The following is a 26,245-nucleotide window of genomic DNA, read 5'->3' as shown; positions in this document are numbered from 1 at the left end:
TACTAGACCTGTAGAGAAAAGCAGAGCCATATCGAGTGTCTCATCTAACAGCAAAGAGGAAAAAAACATTTGAGGATGGTGAGATGATTAAAGAAGGCTATTTAGAAGCTGATGATTCACTCTTTAATAACATAAAATAAGAACAGAAATAATATCTGCAATAGATTTCCTTCAGCTGATGAGGAGTTGAAGTCATGGCAGCTGATACAGATTTGGATTTCTACAGCTATTTTTCCTCTTCAACTTGACATATTGATTGATGTGGCAGGTAATTCACACTTAGATATGCTTGTTAAAAAGGTTTTCATTGACTAAGGGAAGTGAAAAAAAAAAGTTATTAAAATCTTTCATTTTGAAAGTACACACTAGGGATGAAGCTGCCTAATCAAAATTGAAAGAATATTTCATAACTGAATACTATATGTTCAAATACAAAAGCTTGCCATCATTACTGCAGATGGGGCTCCTGCTTTTGCTGGCAGGACAGACAGATTTTTAGTTCTGAGAAGTTTTTTTATTGTAAATGATATAAATAAAATAGTGATTAAGACTGTAAAATTCAAAGACAGTAGTTTGCAGAGTTAATTGGAGAACTTGAAATGGAGCATGGTGAACTTCCCTCACATACTAAGGTGTGTTGGCTTAGCAAAGGAAAGGTTCTCTATCACTTCAGTCAGCTTTGTGACTTTTGCTAGTCATAGTTCCATTTCTAAAAGAGAGTATTAAAGAAGCATTTGTAGTTGGGTTGCGCCAATACCGGTAATGGTGCTGATAATAAGCATTTGCATGAGTATCAGTACTCAGGCAAATGCTCTGATACTTGAAACCAATACCTTTAGGCTTGGTTATTTCAGCTGTCAGCTGAAATGTAAATGAAAAAAAAAGGCAGCAATTATCGGTTGTTAAGGAGTGGGGCCACCATGTCCTTAACAACAAATAACTAAACAAGTCCTGCAAAAAAAAAAAAAAAAGCAGCCTGACAATCTTTATCAACATTGCTCAGCTAAAACAGAAAGAAAAAAAGAAACCTTGTTTCATTTTGTATCTTTCTGTTTGTTCATCTATAGATCAAAGGGATGAACTTCATCTGCAGATAAAGTCAGTTAAAGGCAACCTGTCAAGTAAAAAAAGTTGTTTTTGTTTTTTGTTATTAAATGTTCCTCTGTTTAACCCCTTAATATACCTCAGTTTACTTTATTCAGTCCTAATTAACTCCTTATTCTCCTTCACCATTTAATTATTATTTTCTGACTGATTTTTTTTTTGTTCATTTGTATTTTATAAACTGTTAATAAATAAAACTTTTTTTTTGTTTTTGTTTTGTGCATTGATATTTTTACAGCTTTAACATATATTTACACAATTCACTTTGAAAATAAAAGTGCAAAATCTAAAAAAAAAAACCTTTCAATGCTTTCTACCAGAATTATAATTTTAGTGTCATTTTAAACAAGACAAATTACAGAATAAATTGTGCACTTTTTATGTGCCGTAACACTATTTATTTTTAAACGCACACTGCTCAAGAAAAGAAAATGTGTGGGTTTTTTTAGTTTTTTTCATTTAATTGCCTAAGTATTGTGAAAAAAAATGTAAAAATGTAAGGGTTGTAAAGCAATATTCAGGAAAAGAAAGACTTGTTTTTCCTTAAAAATAATATATATATAATAAATGTATATATATATATATATATATATATACTGTGTATATATTACATTGTTATCTTAAGTAATGACAAAGTTATCATTGAAAAGAACAGATCCATATCAGATTTAAAAATTGCTCTGGTCCATAGGGGTTGAACAGGTGTGAGAGCCGAAGTGGTTAAGGAGTGGGCCTGCACATCCTTAAAATGGATCTCCACCCAAAAGGGGAAGTTCCGCTTTAAGCCTTTGTCCCTTGATCCCCATTAAGGATTGGCACCTTTGGGGAGTGGGTACCCGAATTTGACAGGTACCTGCTCCCACTTCCGCTGCAATCGCCTAGGCAGTTGGAAGTGGAAGTTGTCCTCCTACCCTCCCTCCCGTAGTCTTGTGGGACACGTGACAGGTCCCAGAAGACTAGGGGGCCATTCACAAAGCGCAGCGCTTCTCTCGCATGCGTAGTGGGCACCCGGCTATGAAGCTGCAAACTGTTACAGCCGGGTGCCCACACTGAAGATGCCGGCGCCAGGGAGAGAATACAGCTGGTGAAACTAGCGGTTGTGAGGACACTGCTGGACTGAGGGATAGGTAAGTGTCTGTATTTTCAAAGTCAGCAGCTACAGTTTTTGTAGCTACTGACTTTTATTTTATTTTTTCCAGATGGAACTCCGCTTTAACAAGCAATCACTCATTCAACTGTCAAAAACAAAACTGTTGCCGACAGGTATCGGTATTTGGTATTGGCGAGTACAAAAAAAGTATAGACACTCTTACTTGCTGTAAAAAAATGCTATTGGCGCATCCATAATGTGTAGTGATGCTGGACAATTCTATCCACCTTCAAGACCTTGCCTTAATTTCAGAAATTTCTTTGACTTTTTTCATGTTGTTCAGGTAGACCTCCACTTCTCCTGGGTTTCCTACCCTTGGCCTCTGAGTTAAGAAAGCTTCCAGTTGAAATTACTTTTCAAGTTTCTTCTTCTTTCTGTGGTCCATTTAATAACACCATATTGTCCTTGCAATGGTACAGCAGCACAAAAAAACAAACAAAAATTGAGTTATATACTTTAGGTACCATTGCCTAAAAATTATACCTTTCTTTCAATGGCCAATGTTGCTAAAAGAGCTACGTAAAGTCTAGAAAGATAACACAAGGTAATATAGATATCCTTGGTTATGTACAAGGATATGTTTCAAAACTGAAGTGTTTCCTCTTTTACATAATATGCAAGAAAATAATATACTACATCTTACACTAAGATTTGAAATTAGTTGTAATTTTTCCTACACACGCAACATAACACTAAGAAAAAGCTCTCATACTGTACATTTGTAAAGCTACTGCTCCTGCCCAATTACACTGTTCAACAAATTTTTTTTTTTGCCAGTTTTGGAAACAAAAGGATCAATTTCTTAATGAATTTCACATTCTGAGTTCAAATATAACAATGAAATTTGTCAATTGGCTCTAGTTTTTCTGTAAACGGAAAGTTTTCTACTATAGGCGTAATGACTACATAATGCACAATAATTATATAGATAGATGTCTTTCCACAAATATAAAGCAAGTGATATTGACTACATAACAAAGCCTAAATGGCATAATATATTGCATAGGATTACCAAGAAAAATTATAGCCATAAGCTAAGTTGAATCATTTTAATACTTAGGATTCTCACTAGTTTTGTCTTCAGTTTGTGTCGGTTTTGCTTCTCTTGGCTTTTCTCTTGTATTCGAGGAAAGGGCTATCTCTTACAACTGCACGTGACTACACGCTTCAGGTTCTTCCTCACTTGACTCAACCACGAAGGATTCTGGTGCTTTAGGAATTGGTAGCCCCTCTCCATGAGGAACTGGACGTATTGCCGATGGAATATTTGGATAGTGCACAGATAACTTTTTCTTCTTATTTAGCCCTTTTACAATTGGAGGCACCATACAAAAGTAACAATTACTAACATGATCTGTTGGCTCTCTCCAAATCATTGGCACAGCGAAAGGCATAGATGCCTTTTTTCCATTCAACCATTGCTCCAGTGCCTTCCCACAAGAATTGCAGCATATATGTGGTGCCCAGCTCTTGTCCTGGTCTCCTATCTTGCAGCCAAAATACAAGTTGTAGGCTTTCTTAATCATTCCTGTTATCCTCCTTTTTTGTGAGATAAAAGTTATTTCACCGCAGATATAGCAGAAATTATCTGCTTTATTCACACAAGTTCGAGGCATTACTGAGTAGCCTATATAAGCATAAAACGAAATGTAAAGACGCTGTCGAACTACAATCAGCTACAGATACTGCAGCTTTTATGCAGTGAAGTGATGCAATTAAAGGCTAATATTGCATCATCTCAGTATACATGCAATTTTCTATTGGTCACCAGTATCAATTGCGCAATATGCAGCTGAAGTTGCATCATAATTTTGAATGGCTTACGTCATTAGATGGGTGAATATATCATGGAAACTAGAGCCAATCAACATTTTTTAGGGTCATTTTCGTTTTCAGCACCCCAAAATTATGTAAGATTAGCTAATTTTATGCCCAAAACTTTTTACCTGTTGAACAGTGTTATTTGTGCATTTCAGGATGTTTTGAGTATTTTATTCTAGAGTTCTAGAGTTAATGGTGCACATTTTGACTTTCAAGGTGCATATTTTCACCATTACTTTTTGACATCATACTGTATTTTTCATGAGGGGAGAGCAATCTGGCAGAAATATAGACCCCCTTCTTCTGTCAGATACAGTCATTGTTTTGGGGAATTAGACAGCCGTGGATGCTGTAGCTGTCTGAATATAATAGTTAGCGGTTCAGACTCTGTTGATTTCTCTCATTTAACCAATAGGGATTAACAGGAGAACAGTAAGAGCTGTGAAAATGTGGAATAGACTCCCTCAAGAGTTGGTTCTGGCCAGCTCAGTGGATTGCTTTAAAAAAGGCCTGGATTCTTTCCTAGATACACAGTTGATCCAGGGAATATTCTCTTGGGGGATCTGGAAGGAATTTATTCCCCTGCAGGAGCAAATTGGATCATACTTTGCTGGGTTTTTTGCCTTCCTCTGGATCAATTGTGGGTATAGGATTATAACTTGTGTTTTTGTTTTTTATGGTTGAACTGGATGGACTTTAGTCTTTTTTTAAGCCAAACTAACTATGTAACTATACATGTGTATAGCTAGCCTAAAGCTGGCCATACAATGATCGAAATATGGCCAGTTCAGCAGTGTGTTACCATTCCTATTTGACAGATTTTGACCATTTGGCTACAGTGTATTGGCTACAGCGATAAAGGAGGATCATGTAATGCAAGGCTCAGCCGGAGGTTGGGGTATAGTTACAAAAATGTGCCTGCCTTTACATGCACATAAACTTTAATGGCATCCCAGTCTTATAAGGTTCAATATTGAGTTGGCCCCGTCCTTTTCAGCTATAACAGCTTCAACTCTTCTGGGAAGAAGGTTTAGGAGTGTGTCTATGGGAATGTTTGACCATTCTTCCAGAAGCACATTTGTGAGGTCAGGCACTGATGTTGGACGAGAAAGCCCGGTCACAGTCTCAGCTTTAATTCATCCCTAAGGTGTTCTATAGCAGAGGTCAGGATTCCTCCACCCCAAACTTACTCATATATGTCTTTATAGACCTTGCTTTGTGCACTGGTGCACAGTCATGTTGGAAGAGGAAGGGGCCATTCCCCAAAATGTTCCCACAAAGTTGGGAGCATGAAATTGTCCAAAATGTCTTGGTATGCTGACGTCTTAATAGTTCCCTTCACTGGAACTAAGGGGCCAAGCCCAACCACTGAAAAACAACCGCACACCATAATTCCCCTCCACCTCTAGTGGTGTCCATGTCTCAATGGGTCAGGGTTGTTTTGGCAGCAAAGGGGGGGCCTACTAAATATTAGGTGGGTGGCCATAAAGTTATGGTTGTTTGATGTATAAGCAGAGCTTGCACTGTATTGCAAGGGCCACCTCAACAGTAAGCTGCTCTACATCTTAATAATTAACTGGCTTTAATCTTATTAATTACCTTTCCTATCATAGTCTACTATCGTGGTGTCCCAGTTTTCTGTCTATGATGCTTTTATTCCATCATCTTGCACTTAAAAATGTTGTAAGTATGCTATTGTATATGTTTTTTTCTCTTCCTGTGTTATATAAAGTGGATCATTCTTGACATGTTGTGAAGTTAAGCAGTGCCACCAGGCTATTACAAACACAAGTGGAACAAAAATAAATCCTGAGCTTACTAAACCCAGCAGCTGTATATAATACAAATCTTAGGGATTATAAATCACCATTTCAGTGCCACTGTCTGTCATGACTAGAGAGGAGTGGTAATCCAGTGTATAAGTCACTAACAAATTAATTGAATTAATAGTTAATATTTAGAGGTAACTAGCAACAAGCAACCGTGGATGCCACTAAAGTTTAGCATACATCCTTTCCTAGCACCTCATCATGGCAACACTGATGGATACAGGGCAGGAGTTACATCTCAGGATCCTATAGGCAGAGTAGACAGAGAATTCTGAAGAAACCCCCCCCCCCCCCAAGAGAAAAAGGCAGTAATACAGACTTTTTGTTTCTTGATAAAATATTTTTATTTAAATATTTTTATATATGTAAAGAGGAACACTGTGGACTGTGATGTAAAGGGGAACACTGTGGACTGTGATGTAAACGGGGACACTGTGGTCTGTGATGTAAAGGGGAACTGTGTTGTAAGGGGGTCTCTGGTCACCAGAGCCCCCATTACACATAAGTCCCTAGAGTTCCACTGAGTCCTCAGAGTTCTCCTTTACATGACAATCTACACGGTCCCCCCTAACAGTGCAAGGGGGGACCTTTTCAGGCCTTGATGTAAAAGGGAACTCTTGTGTAAGGGGGATACTGTGGAATGTGATGTAAAGGGGAACTCTGATGTAAGGTGGTCTCTGGTCACCAAAGCCCCCCCCCCCTTTACATCACAGTCAGCAGCATTCCCCTTTACATCATTCCCCTTTACATCAGGGTCTGCAAAGGTCTCCTTGCACTGTGTGTGGGGGGAGCTCTGGTGACCACAGCCCCCCTCACATCTCTGTGGAGGGGGTGATGCTGCATTTTTTCAGTGTAATCCACCCTCCCTCCTCCCCACCCAGCCTCTTCTGTGTGCTGGACAGCTCTGCAGAGACTCCTCCACTCTAATCACTGACAGGGACTCACTGCCTGTTCTCTCTCTGCTCCACCTAGAGATATCTTGACTGTCCCCAGCCCAGACTCCTCCACTCACTTCCCTCCCCCAGCGCTTACCGGAGAGGAGATAGCTTGGTTCACAGTGTCTGCAGCCCAACTGAGCCTGTCACACCTGCACCACTTCCAAGGCGACCACACCCCCTCCTGAGTCCTGCCCAATCACTGCAAGCTTCGATTCGCCAATAGAGCCGCTTGATCAGCTGCTGGGGGCCAGGAGCCGGAGGAGGTAGGGGGAGAGATCTGCGTGTCACAAATAACTAAGCATGGAGAAAAAAACATTTTTTATTGTTATAGATTAGTTTAGGAGTTAGGTTAGTGTAAGGGTCAGTTATAAGGGTAGATTTTTCATTTTGGCTATAACGTGAAAGGTTTAGAACCTTTGCTAGGTTTCTACGGCTGTGGGTAGCTATGTTGGGAATATTCTCTTTCACTTCCTGTCCCAGTGACTACACTGGGACTGAAACAGATGCAGTAAGTTGGAATGCATTAGCAGTTCGTTCATTTCACTTTGTGCCTGGAATTACCATTAGAAAGAATGTTCATTTTGGGAAATTCCCTGTTCACCATACTGATACTCATTGTCGAATAAAATTACCAGGTTGAATTGTATAATTCTATCGTTTCTCAAGTTACCTGTTTTAAGGCCTACGTTGTCTGGCCTACTAGTTATTACAGTTTCCATTCACACAGACCTACAGCACCATCTGCCATCTGCAAGCCCAGATTATTGCTCCCATTACAGTCTGCCAAGAAGCTCCTGCATTGTCACAGTTTTCCACTGTGGCCTAAGAAAGAACCCAACGCTACAGAAGTGCATTTTGCCCACTGCTATATGCTGCCAAGTTTTACACCTCCTCCTGTGTGTGCCAAAGGGATACTATTTAAATGCAACATTACCTATGAAGGCAGCTTCTTCCCTTTGTGTTCGCCCTCTGTTAAGGAACTTGTACCCTTTTGTCTCAAGGAGGATTTGAATCCTTATGTGCACCAACTAGAGCCCCAAGTACGCAGAAGATCAGATACTGCAGTTAAAAGGACATTAGTCTATTTAATAGAAAAGCTCTTCTTTCCTTCAGAATTGGACTCAGCCACTGACAGCCCAAAGTGAGTTAGCATCTCTGCTTGGTAGTTCTTTTTGTTACTCACTGAGGAAGAAACCGCTTAGAACTGAGGTTTTAGTTTAAATTCTGAATTGGAAGACCTCTAGAACTGATTGAGATTGTGCTATTTTGTGACCTTTACTTGAAGTTACTAGAGTGCCAACTGTTATCTGATGCACAGATTTTCCTGTTGCTTTACTGCGTTGTCAATAGATTCTTCAGATTTTTTTTCTTCATATATTCTTCAGATTTTTTAATCTGAAGAATATATTCTTCAGATTTTTTTTAACATATAAAAAAGTCATTTTTACATATATTTGTAAATGCATTCCAAAAATTTAGATTTGTAATTTTAAAAACATACAGTATATTTGAAATGTATTTTTAAAAATATGTTTCATATACTTTGTAATAAAAAGGCATTTCAACATACAGTATATATATATATATATATACATATACATATACAGTTGCAAGAAAAAGTATGTGAACCCCTTGGGATTACGTAGAGTTTTGCATGAATTGGGCATAAAATGTGCTCTGAACGTCATCTAATTCACAACAATAGAAGAACACAGTCTGCTGAACATAATACTACACAAACATTAGATGTTGCCATGGTTTAATTGCACATAACATGTAAATGTTCACAGTGCAGGGAGGAAAAAGTATGTGAACCTTTGGACTTAATAACTGGTTGATCCTCCTTTGGCAGCAATAACCTCAACCAAACGTTTCCTGTAGTTGCAGATCAGACCTGCACAACGATCTGGAGTCATTTTGGACCACTCCTCTTCACAAAACTGTTTCAGTGTAGCAATATTCTTGGGATGTCTGGTGTGAATCGCTCTCTTAAGGTCATGCCACAGCATTTCAATCGGGTTGAGGTCAGGACTCTGACTGGGCCACTCCAGAAGGCGTATTCTGTGCTGTTGCAGCCATTGTTTTGTTGAAGTACTTGTATGCTTTGGCTCATTGTCCTGTTGCATCACCCATCCTCTGCGGAGCTTCAGTTGGCGGACAGATGGTCGTACGTTTTCCTGCAAAATGTCTTGATAAACTCTGGAATTCATTTTCCCATCAATGACAACAATCCGCCCAGGCCCTGAGGCAGCAAAGCAGCCCCAAACCATGATGCTCCCTCTGCCATGTTTCACAGTGGGGATGAGGTTTTGATGTTGGTGTGCTGTGCCTTTTTTTCTCCACACATAGTGTTGTGTGTTCTTCCCAAACAACTCAATCTTGGTTTCATCTGTCCACAGTATATTTTGCCAGTAGTGCTGTGGAACATCCAGGTGCTCTTTTGCAAACTTCAAACGTGCTGCAATATTCTTTTTGGACAGCAATGGCTTCCTCCGTGGTGTCCTCCCATGTACTCCATTCTTGTTTAATGTTTTCCTTATTGTAGATGTGTCAACACAAATGTTAGCATGTGCCAGAGATTTCTGTAGGTCTTTAGCTGACACTCTGGGATTCTTCTTTACCTCATGCAGCATTCTGCGCTGTGCTCTTGCAGTCATTTTTACAGGACGACCACGCCTAGGGAGAGTAGCAACAGTGCTAAACTTTCTCCATTTGTAGACAGTCTGTCTTACCGTGGACACATGAACATCAAGGCTTTTGGAGATACTTTTGTAACCATTTCCAGCTTCATGCAAGTCAACAATTCTTGATGGTAGGTCTTCTGAGAGCTCTTTTCTGCGAGGCATGGTTCACATCAGACAGTGCTTCTTGAAACCAGTAAACCCAAAACAGGTGTGTGTTTTTTAAGGGCAGGACAGCTGTCAGCAACACATCCAATATCATCACACTGATTGGAGTCAAGGTTGGCTCACTCCTGGCTCCAGTTAGCTCTGGGAGAAGTCATTAAGCTAGGGCCTCACATACTTTTTCCTCCCTGCACTGTGAATGTTTACATGATATGTGCAATTAAACCATGGCAACATCTAATGTTTGTGTAGTATTATGTTCAGCAGACTGTGTTCTTCTATTGTTGTGACTTAGATGACGTTCAGAGCACATTTTATGCCCAATTCATGCAAAACTCCACGTAATCCCAAGGGGTTCACATACTTTTTCTTGCAACTGTATATATATAAATATATTTTGAAATATATTGAATATGGCCAAAATTGTAGCATTTCAAATATATGTCAATTGATTTAGGAAGAATATTTTTAAAATATATTTCAAGTATATTTTTCTTCCATGTGGGTCATAATATAAATTCTCAGAAGACAGGAAGTCATTCCATATGAGCTGACAAGAAATAACTTATATTACAAAATGTCCGTTGTAAGAAACTAATGAGGAGAGACAACAGAAGGACAGACCATAAAATGCAAAAGGAAATACATTTCTGCTATAGACAGTGTAACTGTTTTTTTGTTTTTAATGTAGTTGTTGATGAGAGAGAGATATAAAAAAAAAATCATACAGAGGGGTGTCCCTTTAGGAAGGGCGCCTGTAGGCACATGCCTATTGGGAAATCTGGCCCTGGATTTATATGGTTCCTCTCTCTTGACCCCTGGATACCCTTCCATTACTTTTTTTCATCATCTAAGAAGATCCAGGATGCTCCAGTTTTTTTTTCAGTAATAACTGCCTTTCATCTGGGTTTAACCTCTCCATTGGTAAAGGGGCAGATGTGGTGTGTACATTATGGTAGCATAAAATACTGCTTATCTAATGGGCTTTGCAGACTGGGCTTCTGTTTCAATTTCTTTGCTGTTTCCCTATTCCAACCTTTATTTCCTCCCCCCATTAGTCCACCATTTTCTTGCTGCCAGGCATCCTCTTGAGTTTGGTCCAGAAATACATAACTAATGAGGAGGTGCTTTTACTTTTTGATGCACACATTTAAAAGCATGCTGAGCATTATGGAGCTAACTGCAGTGCATTTTGGGTTACTTTTCTCTGTTCCCTCCTCTGCTGCCTTGGGTGAGTGTTACAAGGTTTTGGGATCATTTACTTGTTTCATTGTGTTACCTCTCCGCATCTTTTTTACCTTTAGGGAATGATGATTGTTAATTTTGCTTGTGTCTATATATAATGTATGCATTGCATCTATTTTAGAATAATTTTCCTGATTTGCCTTTTTCATCACCCCTTTGGTGGGTGAATTTGAGGAGAATGTATTTCTTACACTCCTGTGTGCTTATTACTGTATCCAGCCTGCTTTCTGGCTTTCCTGATACACTGACCATAAGTCAGCCCATGCCTCAGTGACACCAACAAGAGAGAATAGCCCTTTTTGGTGTCTTATTTTCCCATGTGCTGTTTCAGTCCTCTGAGGGGGGAAGTTTAGGAGTCCTACTCTCAGAGATTCTCCACTTCATGGGGCTTCAAGTTGTTCCCAATACAATTAATACTCCTCTGCCCATAGACATCATTCTAATACATCCTATATTGGTCTACTTGGCATCACTAATCTAATGAAGAGAGAGGTTATATTGGTCATATCTGACTCCAGCAATGCAAGGGAAGAAGATCAGTGGAGCATACTTTAGCTGCTCCTCCTATTGAATAACCTCAGAATGTAAAAGATTACACAAAGGAAGCTGTTGCAGAAACCATGAAAGAATATATGATTCAGAATAAGCCTGCTGCCCCTGTGTCTTACCCTCTATCTAGACACCCGACTGTCAGCTGCAGCCAAATGTTTCCAGCCCCCTCTCACATCACCCTGGTCATTGGGCATCCTGTTTTCCAGCTCAGACTGACTGACACCATCTTCCACCAATGACTGACAGAACCCAAATTCAGAACTACTTATCCCATTCAATCTGGCCAATGGGACAATGGCATTTTGGCAGGAATTTCAACTTTCAAGGTTCCTAGCCTCCGTTCCACCTCAGACTTTTTTTTATGTGCCAATTGATGAGATTTAACCCTTTCTGAATCCTATGCTATTTTTCCTGACCAAGACCCAGACTCCCCCCCCCCCACTTTATTTTTGAAAATGGGAAGAAGAGTTGAATATTTCCTTCACTCAAGTAAACAAATAGCCAATTAAGTGGCACAAATAGACCATACCATATACTTTTCCCATTAAGAGTTTACAGCCAACAGGTATAAAAAAACTAACTACAAATTCTTAACCTTGTTGGTACAGAACACCTACAACCTTACATAAAATTTTCTAAATGGTCCTTATGCCTGATGGAGATATCAAGAGGCAGAAAAGACACTCTTTCACATTTATTGGCCCCAAGCATACTCCTGTCTGACCCACGGTAACCCAGATTACTGACCAACTTTCAGGACTTTCCCTTCACAACAATACCCTAGCACTTCTTTTCACTTTAATGGCATCCAGTCCTATTCCGTAGGGTTCAATATTGAGTTGGCCCACCCTTTGCAGCTATAATAGCTTCAACTCTTCTGGGAAGGCTGTCCACAAGGTTTAGGAGTGTGTGTATGAGAATGTTTGACCTTTCTTCCAGAAGTGTATTTGTGAGGCCAGGCACTGATGTCAGACGAGAAAGGCTGGCTCGCAGTCTCCCCTCTAATACAGCCCAAAGGTGTTCAGGTTGAGGTCAGGACTCGGTGCAGGCCAGACAAGTTCCTCCACCCCAAACTTGCTCATCCATGTCTTTATGGACCTTGCTTTGTGCACTGGTGTGCAGTCATGTTGGAACAGGAATGGCCATCCTCAAACTGTTCCCACAAAGTTGGGAGCATGAAATTGTCCAAAATGTCTTGGTATGCTGATGCCTTAAGAGCTCCCTTCACTGAAACTAAGGGGCCAAGCCCAACCATTGAAACACAAGCCCACACCATAATCCCCCCTCTACCAAACTTTACAATTGGCACAGCACAGTCAGGCAAGTACTGTTCTCCTGGGCAAATGCCAAACCCAGACCTGCCCATCAGATTTCCAGACAGAGAAGCGTGATTCATCACTCCAGAGAACATGTCCTCTGCTCTAGAGTCCAGTGGCAGCGTACTTTACACCACTGCATCCAAAGCTTTGCATTGCACTTGGTGATGTAAGGCTTGGATGCAGCTGCTTGGTCATGGAAACCCATTCCATGAAGTTCTCACACATTGTTTTTGTGCTAATCATCTGAAGGCCACATGAAGTTTGGTGGTCTTTAACTATTGACTGTGCAGACAGTTAGTGACATCTGCGCACTGTGCACTTCAGCATACGCTGACCCTGCTCTGTCATTTTTATGTGGACTACCACTTCGTGGCTGAGTTGCTGTTGTTCCCGGTTGCTTCCACTTTGTTACATTACCACTAACAGTTGACTGTGGAATATTTAGTAGCAAGGAAATTTCATTGATGGACTTATTGCACAGGTGACAACCTATCACGGTACCACGCTTGAATTCACTGAGCTCCTGAGAGCGACCCATTCTTTCACAAATGTTTGTAGAAGCAGTCTGCATGCCTAGGTGCTTGATTTTATACACCTGTGGTCATGGAGGTGATTGGAATACCTGAATCCAATGATTTGGAGGGTTGTCCCAATACTTTTGGCAATATAGTGTATATTAAACATAAACTGTGTAATATATATAATACACGTTAATATATTATATGCATTATATACACACAAGTCGCAAACAATAAAATGCTTTGCAGTCATATAGCTTTGCAATGGATAGTAGTGCAAGTAGTGCCTAAAACTGAAAAAAAAAACACAAATGCAAAATGTTTTTCACACACTGTGATGACAAGAGTCACAAGGATCTCTAATAGGTCAACATTGATGCAGTTTGTGCACAGAAATGTGTGTTGTATGTGTGTACAACTGTAAATTTTAATTTAAATTTGGTGCAAAAACTGTGTAAATATGTTGCTCAAATTCTGACATTTCACTTTCTGGCATGACCGTCACACCTGCAAATGTAAAATCAGAAAGAAGCATGATAAGATGCTTTAGCCAGTCTTTCCATGTTTCCTGCATGACAATTTCGGTGCAAATACAATGATACATTCCCCCCTAAAGTGTTCTGTCTGCTTTTATCTCACAACCTTTTCCTATTGATGTATGCTGAACAGTGGCGGACTGACAACTCATGGGGCCCCCGGGCAATAGGGGATCATGGGGCCCCTGTTTTCTTGCCCAAACTCAAAAAAGCCTATGAAAAAGGTACCAGGGGCATCTCATGGGGCCCCCTACTGACCCCGGCCCTCAGGCAGTGCCCGAGTTTCCAACTGGTCAGTCCGCCCCTGATGCTGAGATTCCTAGATGAATCAACTCTGAGCAGAAGGGATGCAACCCTTCTCTGCTTCCATGTACCAGTTTCAGAAAGAGAAATTTTGAGGAGGCACCAAAGGAAGTGGAAGGTCCTTATTATGTCTCATGTTAGATTAAACCTCCTGGCAAAGAAAGTATTATTAAAGCATAATGGCCCCCAGCACATATAATGGTTACCTGAAATGGCAGTCCCCAGCAGTCTTTATGTACACAGCTTTGCACAGCCTCTCTTGGGAATCTTGTCAGTCCTCCACACATTTGTGTCCTGAATTTCATTGACTTCAAGAGAAAACCTGTCTGCAGCTTATCTGCCTGGGAAGATTGGAATATAGCCAGAGAGCTGTATTTCAGATAAGTATTTAATTTCAATAGGCATACTAAAGATGCATTATCCTTAAAGAACTGTGGGACTAAAAATCATTTAAGATAGTCATGTGGGCAGCACCGTGGCTAAATGGTTAGCACTTCCGCCTGGCAGCACTAGGGTTGCTGGTTCAAATCCCAACCAAGGCCTGGAGTTTGCATGATCTCCCTGTGCCTACATGGGTTTCTTCCCACACTCCAAAGACATGCTGGTAGGTTACTTGGATCATGTCTAAATTGGCCCTAGTATGTGTATGAATGTAAGTTAGGGACCTTACATTGTACACCCCTTGAGGGTTAGGGAGGGTTAGGGACTGATGTGAATGTACAATATATATTTAGGCGCTCAGGGGCGGACTGACCATTTGGAAACTCGGGCAATGCCCAAGGGCCCGGGGTCAGTAGGGGGCCACATGAGATGCCCCTGGTATCTTTTTTCATAGGCTTTTTGAGTTTGGGCAAAGATACAGGGGCCCCATGATCCCCTATTGAGGGCCCATTGTCAGTAGAGGGCCCCATGAGATGCCCCTGGTACCTTTTTCATAGGCTTTTTGAGTTTGGGCAAGGACACAGGGGCCCATGATCCCCTATTGCCCGGGGGCCCTAATGAGTTGTCAGTCCGCCCCTGTAAGTGTTGCATAAATGGAGAGCGCTGTAAAAGTACCTGAATAAAATAAATACATTAACTGAATGAGGGAATAAGAATAATAATGAAGGGAACCAAAACATGCAACTATTAACACTTACAGTATATCCAAGACACATGTAATACAATAAATTTGTGTTGTAATATAACTACTAAATATAGATTTTTTTTTTTTTCTATCTAGTGATTCAACCACCTGCAATGGAAACCACTGAGAAGGACCACGTGGAGCCAACACATGTGTAAGATAATACAAGCCAATATCTTAACCCTTCAAAATTCTCAGTGTTCAACAGAGACCAGAGTTATTAAATGGTATTATACACTACAGAGCTTTGGAATTATGCCTTACAAAAAGTGTGACATGTCAATACCATACAGAGCCTCAGATCATCCCGTACCAGAGTTTACTCAACAATGGCTAGAGTTGCCAAATAAACATTTTTAAACTTCCTAGAGCTATCTATTTGCATGCATCATGGATCTATCAGTAGTTAAGATTGGCATTTTGCTCCTCAGCTAGCGAGGGAGTATTGTTAAGAGCAAAAATACAAACTAAATGTGGGCCTATTAAATACAGTATATCTAAAGGAAAAGTGGTGCATATTGCTCACTGGATAGTTTGGAAATGTTGTAAACAATAAAAGTAAAAACTAATTGTGGTCCTATTTTTATATTCTTAAAGGTCTAGGAAATGCATCATTAAAGTATTTCTAAAGCAAAAACTGTTTTTTTTAAATTTTGGATAGAATAGAGGATGTAAACCCCTGTCAGTTTTTCCCTCAACTTTGTCTCATTATGTGGATTTCTGTTCACTGTGTGTCCTGTAGACTCAACAAGAAGTGAGAGGCTATCTTTGCAATTTGGGAGAAATGTATTCTTAAGATAGTTGTAAGGGGAACAAGTGTCTCATTGGAAGATTTCCCCTCTGTTTTTGTTCAGGTGGCAACTGGAAATTTTGTATTTACACCCACTATAGTTCCCATTGACAGTGGTGGTCAGGACAATTAGACAGTAAAGCTTGGTATGTAATGGGAGTTTTTTTCTTTATTCAACCAGCAGGTTGAAAAAAAAAAAACAGATCTTTGCATTCACTAAAGTGATGTTGATTCAGGGATCTCCGCCACTGCGCTATTGTATTCTGACATGAGTAGTCCCTCTTTTATCAGAATACACTGATAAGCCCTGCAGCCATTGGTTACAGTGATTGATCAAATGCTGCTTTTCCAGCAGGACCACTCAACAGATGATGGTCTAATGATCAGCTTCTGTTGAACATAGAGGGGTACACAGTTCAGTTCCTGACGAATTTCAATACATGTTTACCCAGCTTAGATCTCCCTAATGGGGACACAGATAGCATTAAAGTCTGACAGAGGATTTAACCCTTCACTGCTCTATCCAAATCTAAAAGAAATGTTTTGTCTTTAGTTTACATTAACAAATGAAGCTAGTAAATACTCAAAATACCGTAGAGGTAGCTATGCGTTGACACTTTACTTTTTGCAGCTTACCACTATCTGACTTTATCTCTGCCAGAATAAAAGTTTCTTCTCCATAATTATTCTGGGACTAAATTTAATGCATACATAAATCAACCTAAAATGATTGTAAAGCCATTTTTTAAAATAACAAACAGGTATCCTTGCTCTGTGCAATGGTTTTGCAGCCCCAGACCTTCACTTCTGGGGTCCTCCCGCCGGCGCTCTTGCCTCCTCTTCTTCTGTGAGTGCCCTCATAGCAAGCCATTTGCTATGGGGAAACACATGCGGGCTTACTCCCGAGCGCCTATAGATACACACAGCACTATATGGCCGTGTCCCGGCTCCCTTCTCACAGGATTTGACTGACAGCAGCTGCTCTCAGCCAAGCTTGTGAGAGCAGGGAGAGGGGAGAGAAGACCTGCAGCCAGGTGCAGTGCAGGATTTATACAGGAGTCACGTAAGTCTTAGGGAAGGGGGCTAGAGGACACTGCTATTGTAAGGTATTTTTTTTTCTTAAATGCAGAGAATTCATTAAGGTAAAAAAATCCTTTACAACTACTTTAATACCAAAAACTGCTAAATACACAGTTGAAATACGAGTGAACTGTTGTCTAAACTGACAAAAGATTTTCAGTGCTGGTCAGCCAGTCCTCTAATTCAGCCTTTCTCAACCAGGGTGCCCAGGCACCCTGGGGTACCTTGAGGTTTCTTCAGGGGTGCCTTGGCAAAATGTCTAAAAAAGACAGTGGGTGTAAAAAGACTGCCTTTTAGTTACACAAAGCCACAGGTTTTCATTGTGCACCATTACGACCTTCTAGGCGCTGGTGTCCTGACAACATCATCAATTGATAAGGAGGATGGCAGCTGCCTGCACAGTATCCTAGTTTGACCCTCCCCTGCCCCTCTCCATCAGTGCTGGGGTCACATTAGCTCAGTGATGGAGAAACACTCAGGGAAAAGAGAAACAATGGAATACTAGTCAGTACCAGTGTGCAGAAGTGTATTTGCTTTGGAAGAATAAATTGCCTCTAATGTTGGGTGTCCTACATGTGTGGATGTTGCTGCGTTACATAAAACTTAGAACAGTTTTTCACATTGTAGAATGGGGTGCCTCGGGACTGTCCATAATATTAAAGGGTGCCTCGGGACTGTCCATAATTTTAAAGGGTGCCTTGACTGAAAAAAGGTTGAGAAACACTGGTCTAATCCAAATACGCCTGACAGGCAGCTCAGTCAAGAGGTGGTCCTTCAGTGCAGTTAACTGGATAGCTTGGTCCTGGACACACTGATATGCCTGCTGATTGGACAATTACAGAGCAGCAACACAGTAAGGCCAGCCATACATGGGTCGAAAATCGACTGACGGACCTAAGAATAATCGGTCGATTTTTGCTCTGTTAGTGGGTCAATGGCACTGGACGATTTTCGTGGTTCCTCCCCTTTTCGGTGATCGGGCATGTTGGAAAATTTGTGAAAAAAGACCAATTTTCGACTCAATGATGATCAAATCGTACGATCGTTTTTCCAAAAATATGTGTATGAGCCGTGACCTGGAAGGAACAGAAGTTTTGCATGTTATATGGGGTGAACTTTATGACTTGGTCGGCCGAATTTCGAAATCAATGATGGCACCATCAGATTACCGAGCTAACGACGTTTCCGATTTTCAGATGAAAAATTATTCGGAATTCGAACCATGTATGGCCTCCAACGTAAGTCTGACAGTGCTGCATAGTGCACCAAGGTCTGATTGGCTCCTGTCAGGCTCCATTCGCACCAATGCTTTTTTTAGTGCTTTTTGCTTTTTTCAGAAACGCACTACAGTCCATTTAACATGGTTTCCTATGGAACATGTTCATATCTATGCTTTTTTGAGCTGCTGCATTTTTGGAAAGGGTCAGGGACATTTTTAAAAGCAAAAAGCAGCATTTTTGCTGCAACAGACTTCAATGGAGAAGCTGCTGAAATATATGGTAGTGCGTTTTTGCCGCGTTTTCCATTTTTATTTTGCCCAGCAACAAAAAAAAATTCCACTTTAACAGAAAAAAAAGAGCAGAACAAATTGCAAAACGCAGTAAAAACTCAAAAATGCATCAAAAACACGTCAAAAAAAGCGTGTAGGAAACGCAAAATGAACTGCAGAAAAAACTGAAAAACAGACAAAAACAGACAGGTGTGAACAGAGCCTAAAGACAAATTCTGGTACTTGTACTAATAACAATTAAAAAATACACTTATTTTCTATTACATTAACAATAGTATTACATCTTATTACACAATAGTATTGTCTGTAGTTCAACCTGAAATTCAAATATTACCTTTCATGTGTATTAATTTCCAGGATTAATATGAAATAATGTCCATCTCTTCCTGTAAAGCAAAGGAAGTGTAAGAGGGCAGTCACATGAAGGAGTCAGAAGCAGGGATCACATTCAATTCAAGAGGAAAAAGCCCTCTAAAGTGCAAATCTAGATTTCAAAATTTTGTGATTTTTGGTTATTATTTAGAAACAATTCAGTACTGTCCGTGATACTTCTTTTCTTTGCACTAACATACAATTTTGAGGACAAGCTTTCGGGAAGTGTCCCCTTCTTCAAAGTCCAAGCAGTACTATACAAATCACAAAGTTTTAGCAGAATGTTAGAAGAGAAAAAAAAAAAAAAGAGGCTAGAGATAAGACACAGCAAAAGCAAAGGGGTGGAGAGGGGGGGGGAAGACAACACTCATTCACACAGAGGGAGTCAAGCTTGAGCTGATAGTCACAAAACTGTTGGATAATGATTGAGGAATCCCATGTCCAAATTCAGGCCGTTATCTCTTGTGTCAAATAGAATTATCATTCTTAGTTTTTTGTTTCCCATTCATGGCAAGTTTTTGTGTTTGACACATTCTATTTGACACAAGAGATAACGGCCTGAATTTGGACATGGGATTCCTCTCTCATTATCCAACAGTTTTATGACTATCAGCTCAAGCTTGACTCCCTCTGTGTGAGTAAGTGTTGTTTCCCCCCCCCCCCTTTGCTTTTGCTGTGTCTTATCTCTAGTCTCTTTATTTTATTTTTTTTTCATCTCTTCTAACGTTCTGCTAAAACTTTGTGATTTGTATAGTACTGCTTGGACTTTGAAGAAGGGGACACTCCCCGAAAGCTTGTCCTCAAAATTGTATGTTAGCGCAAATAAAAAAAGTATCACAGACAGTACTCAATTGTTTCTGTCACAAATGCACTAATACGGCTACAATCACCTCAAGCAGTGGTTATTATTTACATATTTGAAAGCATTCTACAATTTCTAAAAGTTGAGCTATTTAGCTGTATAACATTTTTTTCAACTGATGTATGACTGTAAGGATGCGTGTTTCAGGTATAAAATTCTCACTAGGTATTCTTTCTATAAGACATGTGAGTATAAGCGCTTCTCTATTAATAAAAACGCAAGAAAATTCTAGTAGTAATGTGTTTGGACCAGTTATCACAGCGTATGGTGCGCCCCAGTGTGCCTACACAATACACTACAGTGCACTTGTATTGTAATGAATGTGGGCCACCTGTGCATTGTGGTGGGCTGTGGGTAAAATAATGTTGCATGTCTGTTTTTGTTTTTTTTAATTGCAGTGCTTTAGCAGTACATTCAAAATGGATGAGCTACTTCACGCAACTCATGTTATAATGCGCAAATACCACACATTTACCATGCATGCATTACCACAGTGCACTGGTTTGCATAGCTTTAAAAAAAATTCCATCAAGGATTGCACATATTTTAACACCTGTTGGACATTTTGTAAAATGTTCAAACATGTTGAAGAGACAATACTTTTTTAGGCTAGGTTCACATTAGCGCAGTTCATTTGAATAGGCTGCTGTGTCTGCATTTTCCTGCAAGAAAAAGGTTCCTGCACCTTTTCTGGCACCAAGCAATATTGTGTGCAGGAAACCGCACCATGTTTTTCAGTGTCTGGGGTTGCTATTAAAGTGTTACTAAACCCACAACAGTAAAATCAGCCTGTATATGCAGTAAAGCATGTTTGTTTTACTCACTGTGGAACCTAAGGGGTTAATCAACTGCATTGAGTAAAAAGGCTGTTTGATCCTGACTTCTCTTATCCTCCCCTTCTTCCAGTGCCCCCCTCTTATCTCCTGATAAGACATATCGTGTGGAGTCACTCTGCACATACTCAGTTTGGTGTGTATTGCTAGAGAGGTTTTTTTTTCTCTTGGGAGAGTGCATGTGATCAGCTCAGGGTCAATCAGCACTGTCCAGACAGAGGTCAGGGGTTCTGCATCCTCCTAGAGCAAAATTAAAACTCCTCCTACAAGCTTTAACATGTGCTCTGCTGGACACTAAAATAATTGCACTTCCATGTTGTGTGTACTGTGGGAGACCAGATATAGCGAATGCAGGGTCCTGGGTTTAGTAACACTTTAAGAGTTAATGGTACCCCACTAGTTTTTTTTAAAGCACTGCGTTTTGTGTGCAGTTGCATGTGGGTGCAGAAATATGTGTGATTTATAGGCTTTCCTGCCAATGCACTAATGGGAATCTAGCCCCTTTAGATTGTAAGCGCCACAAGCCCAGCCCTCCTATTCCTTCTGTACTGAAATTTATTGTAATTGTCTCCCTTTATATTTTGAAGCGCTGCGCAAACTATTGGCGTTATATAAATCCTGTATAATAATAATATTCTAGCCTAAACTAGACCCAGTAAAAAAAGTTTTTTGGTTAATTAAATTTTGATATATTAATGTTATTATAAAGTCTATGGGGCATACCCAATTGGAGGAATCCCCTCTGCTAGCTATTGTATGCCGATAGCCATCATCCTGGCGCTGTCAAAATACCTGAACTATGCATCTGACTGGATGCAACCATTAATCAACTGACAGTTTTCTGCCCTGCTCCTCCGATTTTTAGGAGCAGACAGAAGGGTACTGAAAGGGTCACCCATGGCTTCAGTTTCATTAGGATATGCCCAAAATTCTCTTTATGTATGGCCAGCTGTGAATCATATCAATTTATACTAAGTAATCAAAGGCAACAGTAACAGCGACTATATGGCACCTGGTACACATATAATGCTCTTTTCCCATGGGATGGAATCCATTGCTCAGTGGGAGATCTGTCCGCTGATCCCCCGCTGAGCAGAGGGGGCTGGGCAGATCACAAGTCCGTGACACGGACACAGCCCGCTCTGGTCTGTGGGCAGTCAGATTTAAATGGACCGGCTGTCCATTTACACCCGACTGTCCTCTGATCTGATCCACCCAGACAGAGGGGAAAGGATCCCCTTCTCTTTGTTTTTCGTGGATCAGATCGGATTGGAGGTTGGTGGGTGTAAACAGACACAAGTCCGTTTACATCTTCCACTCCATAGAGGAGAATGGAGGGTCCAATTATGTCTGCCTGAAAAACGGGCAGGTGGACCCAATTGTACCACTGGTTTGAAAGAGCCCTAAAGGAACTGATGAAAGTAGAAGTTGCAGTGTGCTATTGAGAAGTGGATGGAAATATGTATAGGGGTGTAGCAGCAGTCTCAGGGATATTGAGTACTGGATGGTTACTATATAGAGGAAATAGTAACCAAATCAGTTACATAGACAACAAGCTGTTGAGCAGTGCCAGCTACATTTGTAAGAAGTAACGGGACAATAGTGTAAGGTGGTTCTGAGCAGTACGGGTTTCATATGATTAGGAAGAAGTGACAATAGTAGTAACAGGGATAACATGTGCCTATTCAGTGGATGATACACACACAGTATATGTATGGGGAGTGTTGGCAGTGGTAAAAGGAACAGAGCAGTGGATAATACCTATGCAAATGTAGCACCCTCCTAGTTTAGCTATGGGGAGCTAGACCCTAATGGCTAGTGAGGAGCTGATTAGCAGCTCAGGTGAGATAGTCAGAGGGGTCAGATTCTGTTCAGGACTGAGAGACTCAGCAGGCCAGCCCCTCTGGATTTTCCCCCTGCTCTGAAACTTTCGGAGGAGGGCCTTGGAAGCAGTGGGTGGATCTGAGGAGTGGTTGACTGCACTTTTGAAGGACATCAGCCAATCCCCAACAGGCGGCTTGGCAGGGGGCTGAAAGAAAGAGAGAGGAAAATGTGAGGCAGGAGGAGGAGGGCTGACAGGAGGCCTAATGGGATGGGGCCTGCCTGCGACCCCGGAGCTAGAAAGGAGGAAAACCCAGGACTCACTGGCCCCCTGAGAGAGGATCGCCTGTATGGCAGGAAAGGAAAAGTCCAGCTATAGGCTGGGTAGCAGCACCCATTCTGCAAGCAGTATAGGAGAGGATCTGAGTGAGTACACCTGCACCCCCTGGGTGGATAGGGGAAGGAGCACTCTGGTGAAAAACCAGATTAGCCCTCTGCTAGTGACTGTTACACCTTTAAAGGAACAGAAGCCAGATCCTCTGCTCAGGAAGAAAGTCTCCAGATTGCTGGGTGAAATGGAGTTCATCTAGGGTCTGGGGTAGTACAACTGGAGCTGCTGGCTAGCACTCCAACAGAGACTGTATCAGAGAAGAGAAGCTGTGAATAGTTCAGGAAGTTGTCCCTTGTGTAGACTATACACCCCTTACCCCATCTAAGTATAATCCCTTCAACAAACTAACTAAACCAACGCTTAAGGACTGATTTCTGACTCCAACTGAAATCTTGTGTGAAAAATGCTGATTGGCTGTGCAGGACTAAAGGGGGACCCAAATTCATAAGCAACCCCTAAGGGGGTAGTGCAACACAAATATTTTGTTGAAGTGAATGGTTTAAATGTATAGTGGATATAAAATGTCTACACTACCTACTAGAACAGCTGAACTTTATCTGGGGTTAACCAGAGGCACTAAATGATGGCAGGTGTGTACTGACTCCTATTTAACGTGGTTTTGAATGTGATTGCTTAATTCTGAACAATGACTAAATTCTTCTTATAAGAGGGTGTGCACACTTATGCAACCACATTATTTTAGTTTTTTATGTTTACTCCCCCCTAAAAGATTTTAGTTTATTGTTCAACTGAGTTGTACAGTTTATAGTTCACATAAAAGGTGGAAAAAGTTCTGAAATTATTTATCTTTGTCTCATTTTTTTACATCACAGAAACCTGACATTTTAACAGGGGTGTGTAGATTTTTATATCCACTGTATAAGTAGTGTATAGACAGTACTGGTGGGTACATTTTGTTGCTGAGAAGTGGATATTATGCATATATAGCATGTGTTGAGAGAGCTGGGCACTGGATGCCTTAGTAGGGACATACATCATTGACAGGGACATTCTGTTGTCCAATTTATGGTACATTTTTAGGAGTGTTGCTAAACAGCAGTCGTGGGGACATTAAAACTCTTGACAGAAAGATTGTAAGAGACAAAAAAATGAAAAATTCAGCCAAAATCCAGTTTTAATATATTTGCCACATTGTGCTGTTAGAAAATGGATAGCGCATACATTAGAAGATTAGCTAGTCATGCACACCAAACATCTAGCCAAAGATCTTTCTAACGACCATTCTACTATTATTCTCATTTGCATAACGCAAATGTGCATAATTGCGCCTAAAAAGGCATAACATTGCTGGAAAACTGTACTAAGAAAGATGTTTTACTGACAACATAACATTTTCTCTATGCAGATTATTTGTGCAGCAAGTGCTCCAAGAACTGAAACAATATCATAGGTAGGTGGGTTTATTAATTACACATACAGTTCGTAGGTAACCCAGAAAAAAAAATCCTGGTGCTCTTCCAGGCATCAAGTTAAATGGTAAATTAAAAGGGATTTCTGAGATATAGAACCTTGACCCAACAGATCTTGACATCTCCATGTTACTCTTTTCTTAAAACTAGTATACAGTAACTTTTTCATGTCTAGCTGCACAAAAGCAATGGTTTACTGATTAGGTAGGTTGCAGTCCTCCCATGTCATATTGAGGTCATAGACCCTAATTTTCTGGCAGTTTTGAGATGCTAGGCTCCATATATGTTCTCAGAGTGGTATTTTTAATTCATCTAATTTGCAGAAATTCACTTTAAGACAAACAAAAAAACATTTCTCCTTCAATTGTTCCTAAAAGATGATCTGATCTTGATCTAAGTCATAATATCAGTCAGATAACCTTAGTTGAGTAAAGATTGTTCAAGCTGTATTGTGCATTTTTTCTGCATTTCCCAGCACAGTAAACATGGATAAGTATTTTTAATAGGGTCTGTTCAGATTTCCCTTGTACTGTACTTCCTTTTTAGTGTTTTTCCAGCACAGAGGTGGGGAATCTTACCCAATAATCACCTGTACCCTCTACAGGTAAATAAAAACAGGACCTCAATGGGATCCCTTTCCCGTCACAGGCTGGGGATGAGTGGTTAGGGCCCAAGCTCCCTGCAGTGGGTTGACATATTTTTTCTATGCTGGGCACATTTTTTATTTCTGTCAGTGAAATGTTTTTGTCTGTTCATCTGAATCAGGTGGATATAAATTGTCAAGTTTTGGCATATTTATAGTTATAAAGATCTTTTCACATGGGCTTCCAACCAGGTCCACCTGTCAGTTTTTTTAGGTGGAGTGATCAGAGGCTCTATGCAAGTCTAGGGGCAAGCAGGTGTAAATAGATGTGTGTCTGTTTACATCAGCCTACCTTTAAGTCCAGGTCTAGAAAAAGATGGACTGCATCCTTTTCTGTTTTTCCAGACCCTAATGTGGTGGATCAGAAGTAAAAGCAAGTACATTTTCATTTGGCTGCCCATAAATCCAACACTGGTTTGCAAACATCAGAATGCATGTATCTCCCCGCCATTTACTTTTACCTGAGCCGTCATTTGATCATGCGCTGTGCATGTCTGCAGCTTTTCTCTCCCTTTAGATCTCACATGCTTTGCTGAGACAGCGGGAGCCATTGGCTCCTGCTGCTGTCAATCAAAACCAGTGACAAGGGAGCCGGGGGGGCAGAGTCCCACTGTCTATGTCGATGGATGCAGACAGCAGAGCTTGTGAATGAGCACGCACAAGTGCCCCCATAGGAAGCAGCTTCCTATGGGGGCACTGGACAATGTGGAGGTGCCAGGAGTGCCAGCAGGGGACCCGAGAAGAGGAGGTTCACAGGAACCTGCACAGGGCAGGTAAGTATGAACCTGTTTGTTTTTTGTTTTTTTTAAAAGAACATTCACAACCACTTTAACTACCATCCAAAGCAAAGTCTTTTCGAATAAATAGTAAAAAATGTTAAAACAATACTTGCAGGTATTTGGCAGGACAATGGTCTACACTCCAGTTGCCCAGTGAAAGGTGAGAGCTTATTTGTTTATAGCAGTGGACAGACATGCTAAAGTCATTAGCTATAAATTGAATTATGAAGTAAATATAACAGATTTGATGTACACCTCTGATGTCAAGAGCAGCCACATTAATAGTTGGTTGACCATTTTATATTGCTTGCAAACTTGATTATATTAACAGGCCTGGCAATATTTTTCTTTCAATAAATTTTTATTAAAGATTTCAAACAAGAGAAAAATTCGACATGGAGTTTCAGTTACAATAATTACAAAAATGCTCTGGTCAAACATGAGTAA

The 26,245-nt window shown here is 40.6% G+C and overlaps 1 protein-coding gene across 1 annotated transcript in view; it reads left to right on the top strand.

Moving 5' to 3' along the window:
• Positions 1-26,245, top strand: part of LOC149468501 (rho guanine nucleotide exchange factor 18-like) — a 65,712-nt gene that overhangs the window by 18,180 nt on the left and 21,287 nt on the right. The window contains exons 5-6 of the mRNA XM_089670122.1: positions 15,384-15,441; positions 24,313-24,357. Coding sequence (XP_089526248.1) covers positions 15,384-15,441; positions 24,313-24,357 — 103 coding nt within the window. The remainder of the gene's footprint in view (positions 1-15,383; positions 15,442-24,312; positions 24,358-26,245) is intronic.

Source organism: Staurois parvus, unplaced genomic scaffold, assembly GCF_062004578.1.
Source record: "Staurois parvus isolate SC_StPar_1 unplaced genomic scaffold, SC_StPar_1.0 ptg000086l, whole genome shotgun sequence".
NCBI lineage: Eukaryota > Metazoa > Chordata > Amphibia > Anura > Ranidae > Staurois > Staurois parvus.
Note: the sequence above shows the minus strand (reverse complement) of the source record. Positions and strands in the feature narration are given on the sequence as shown.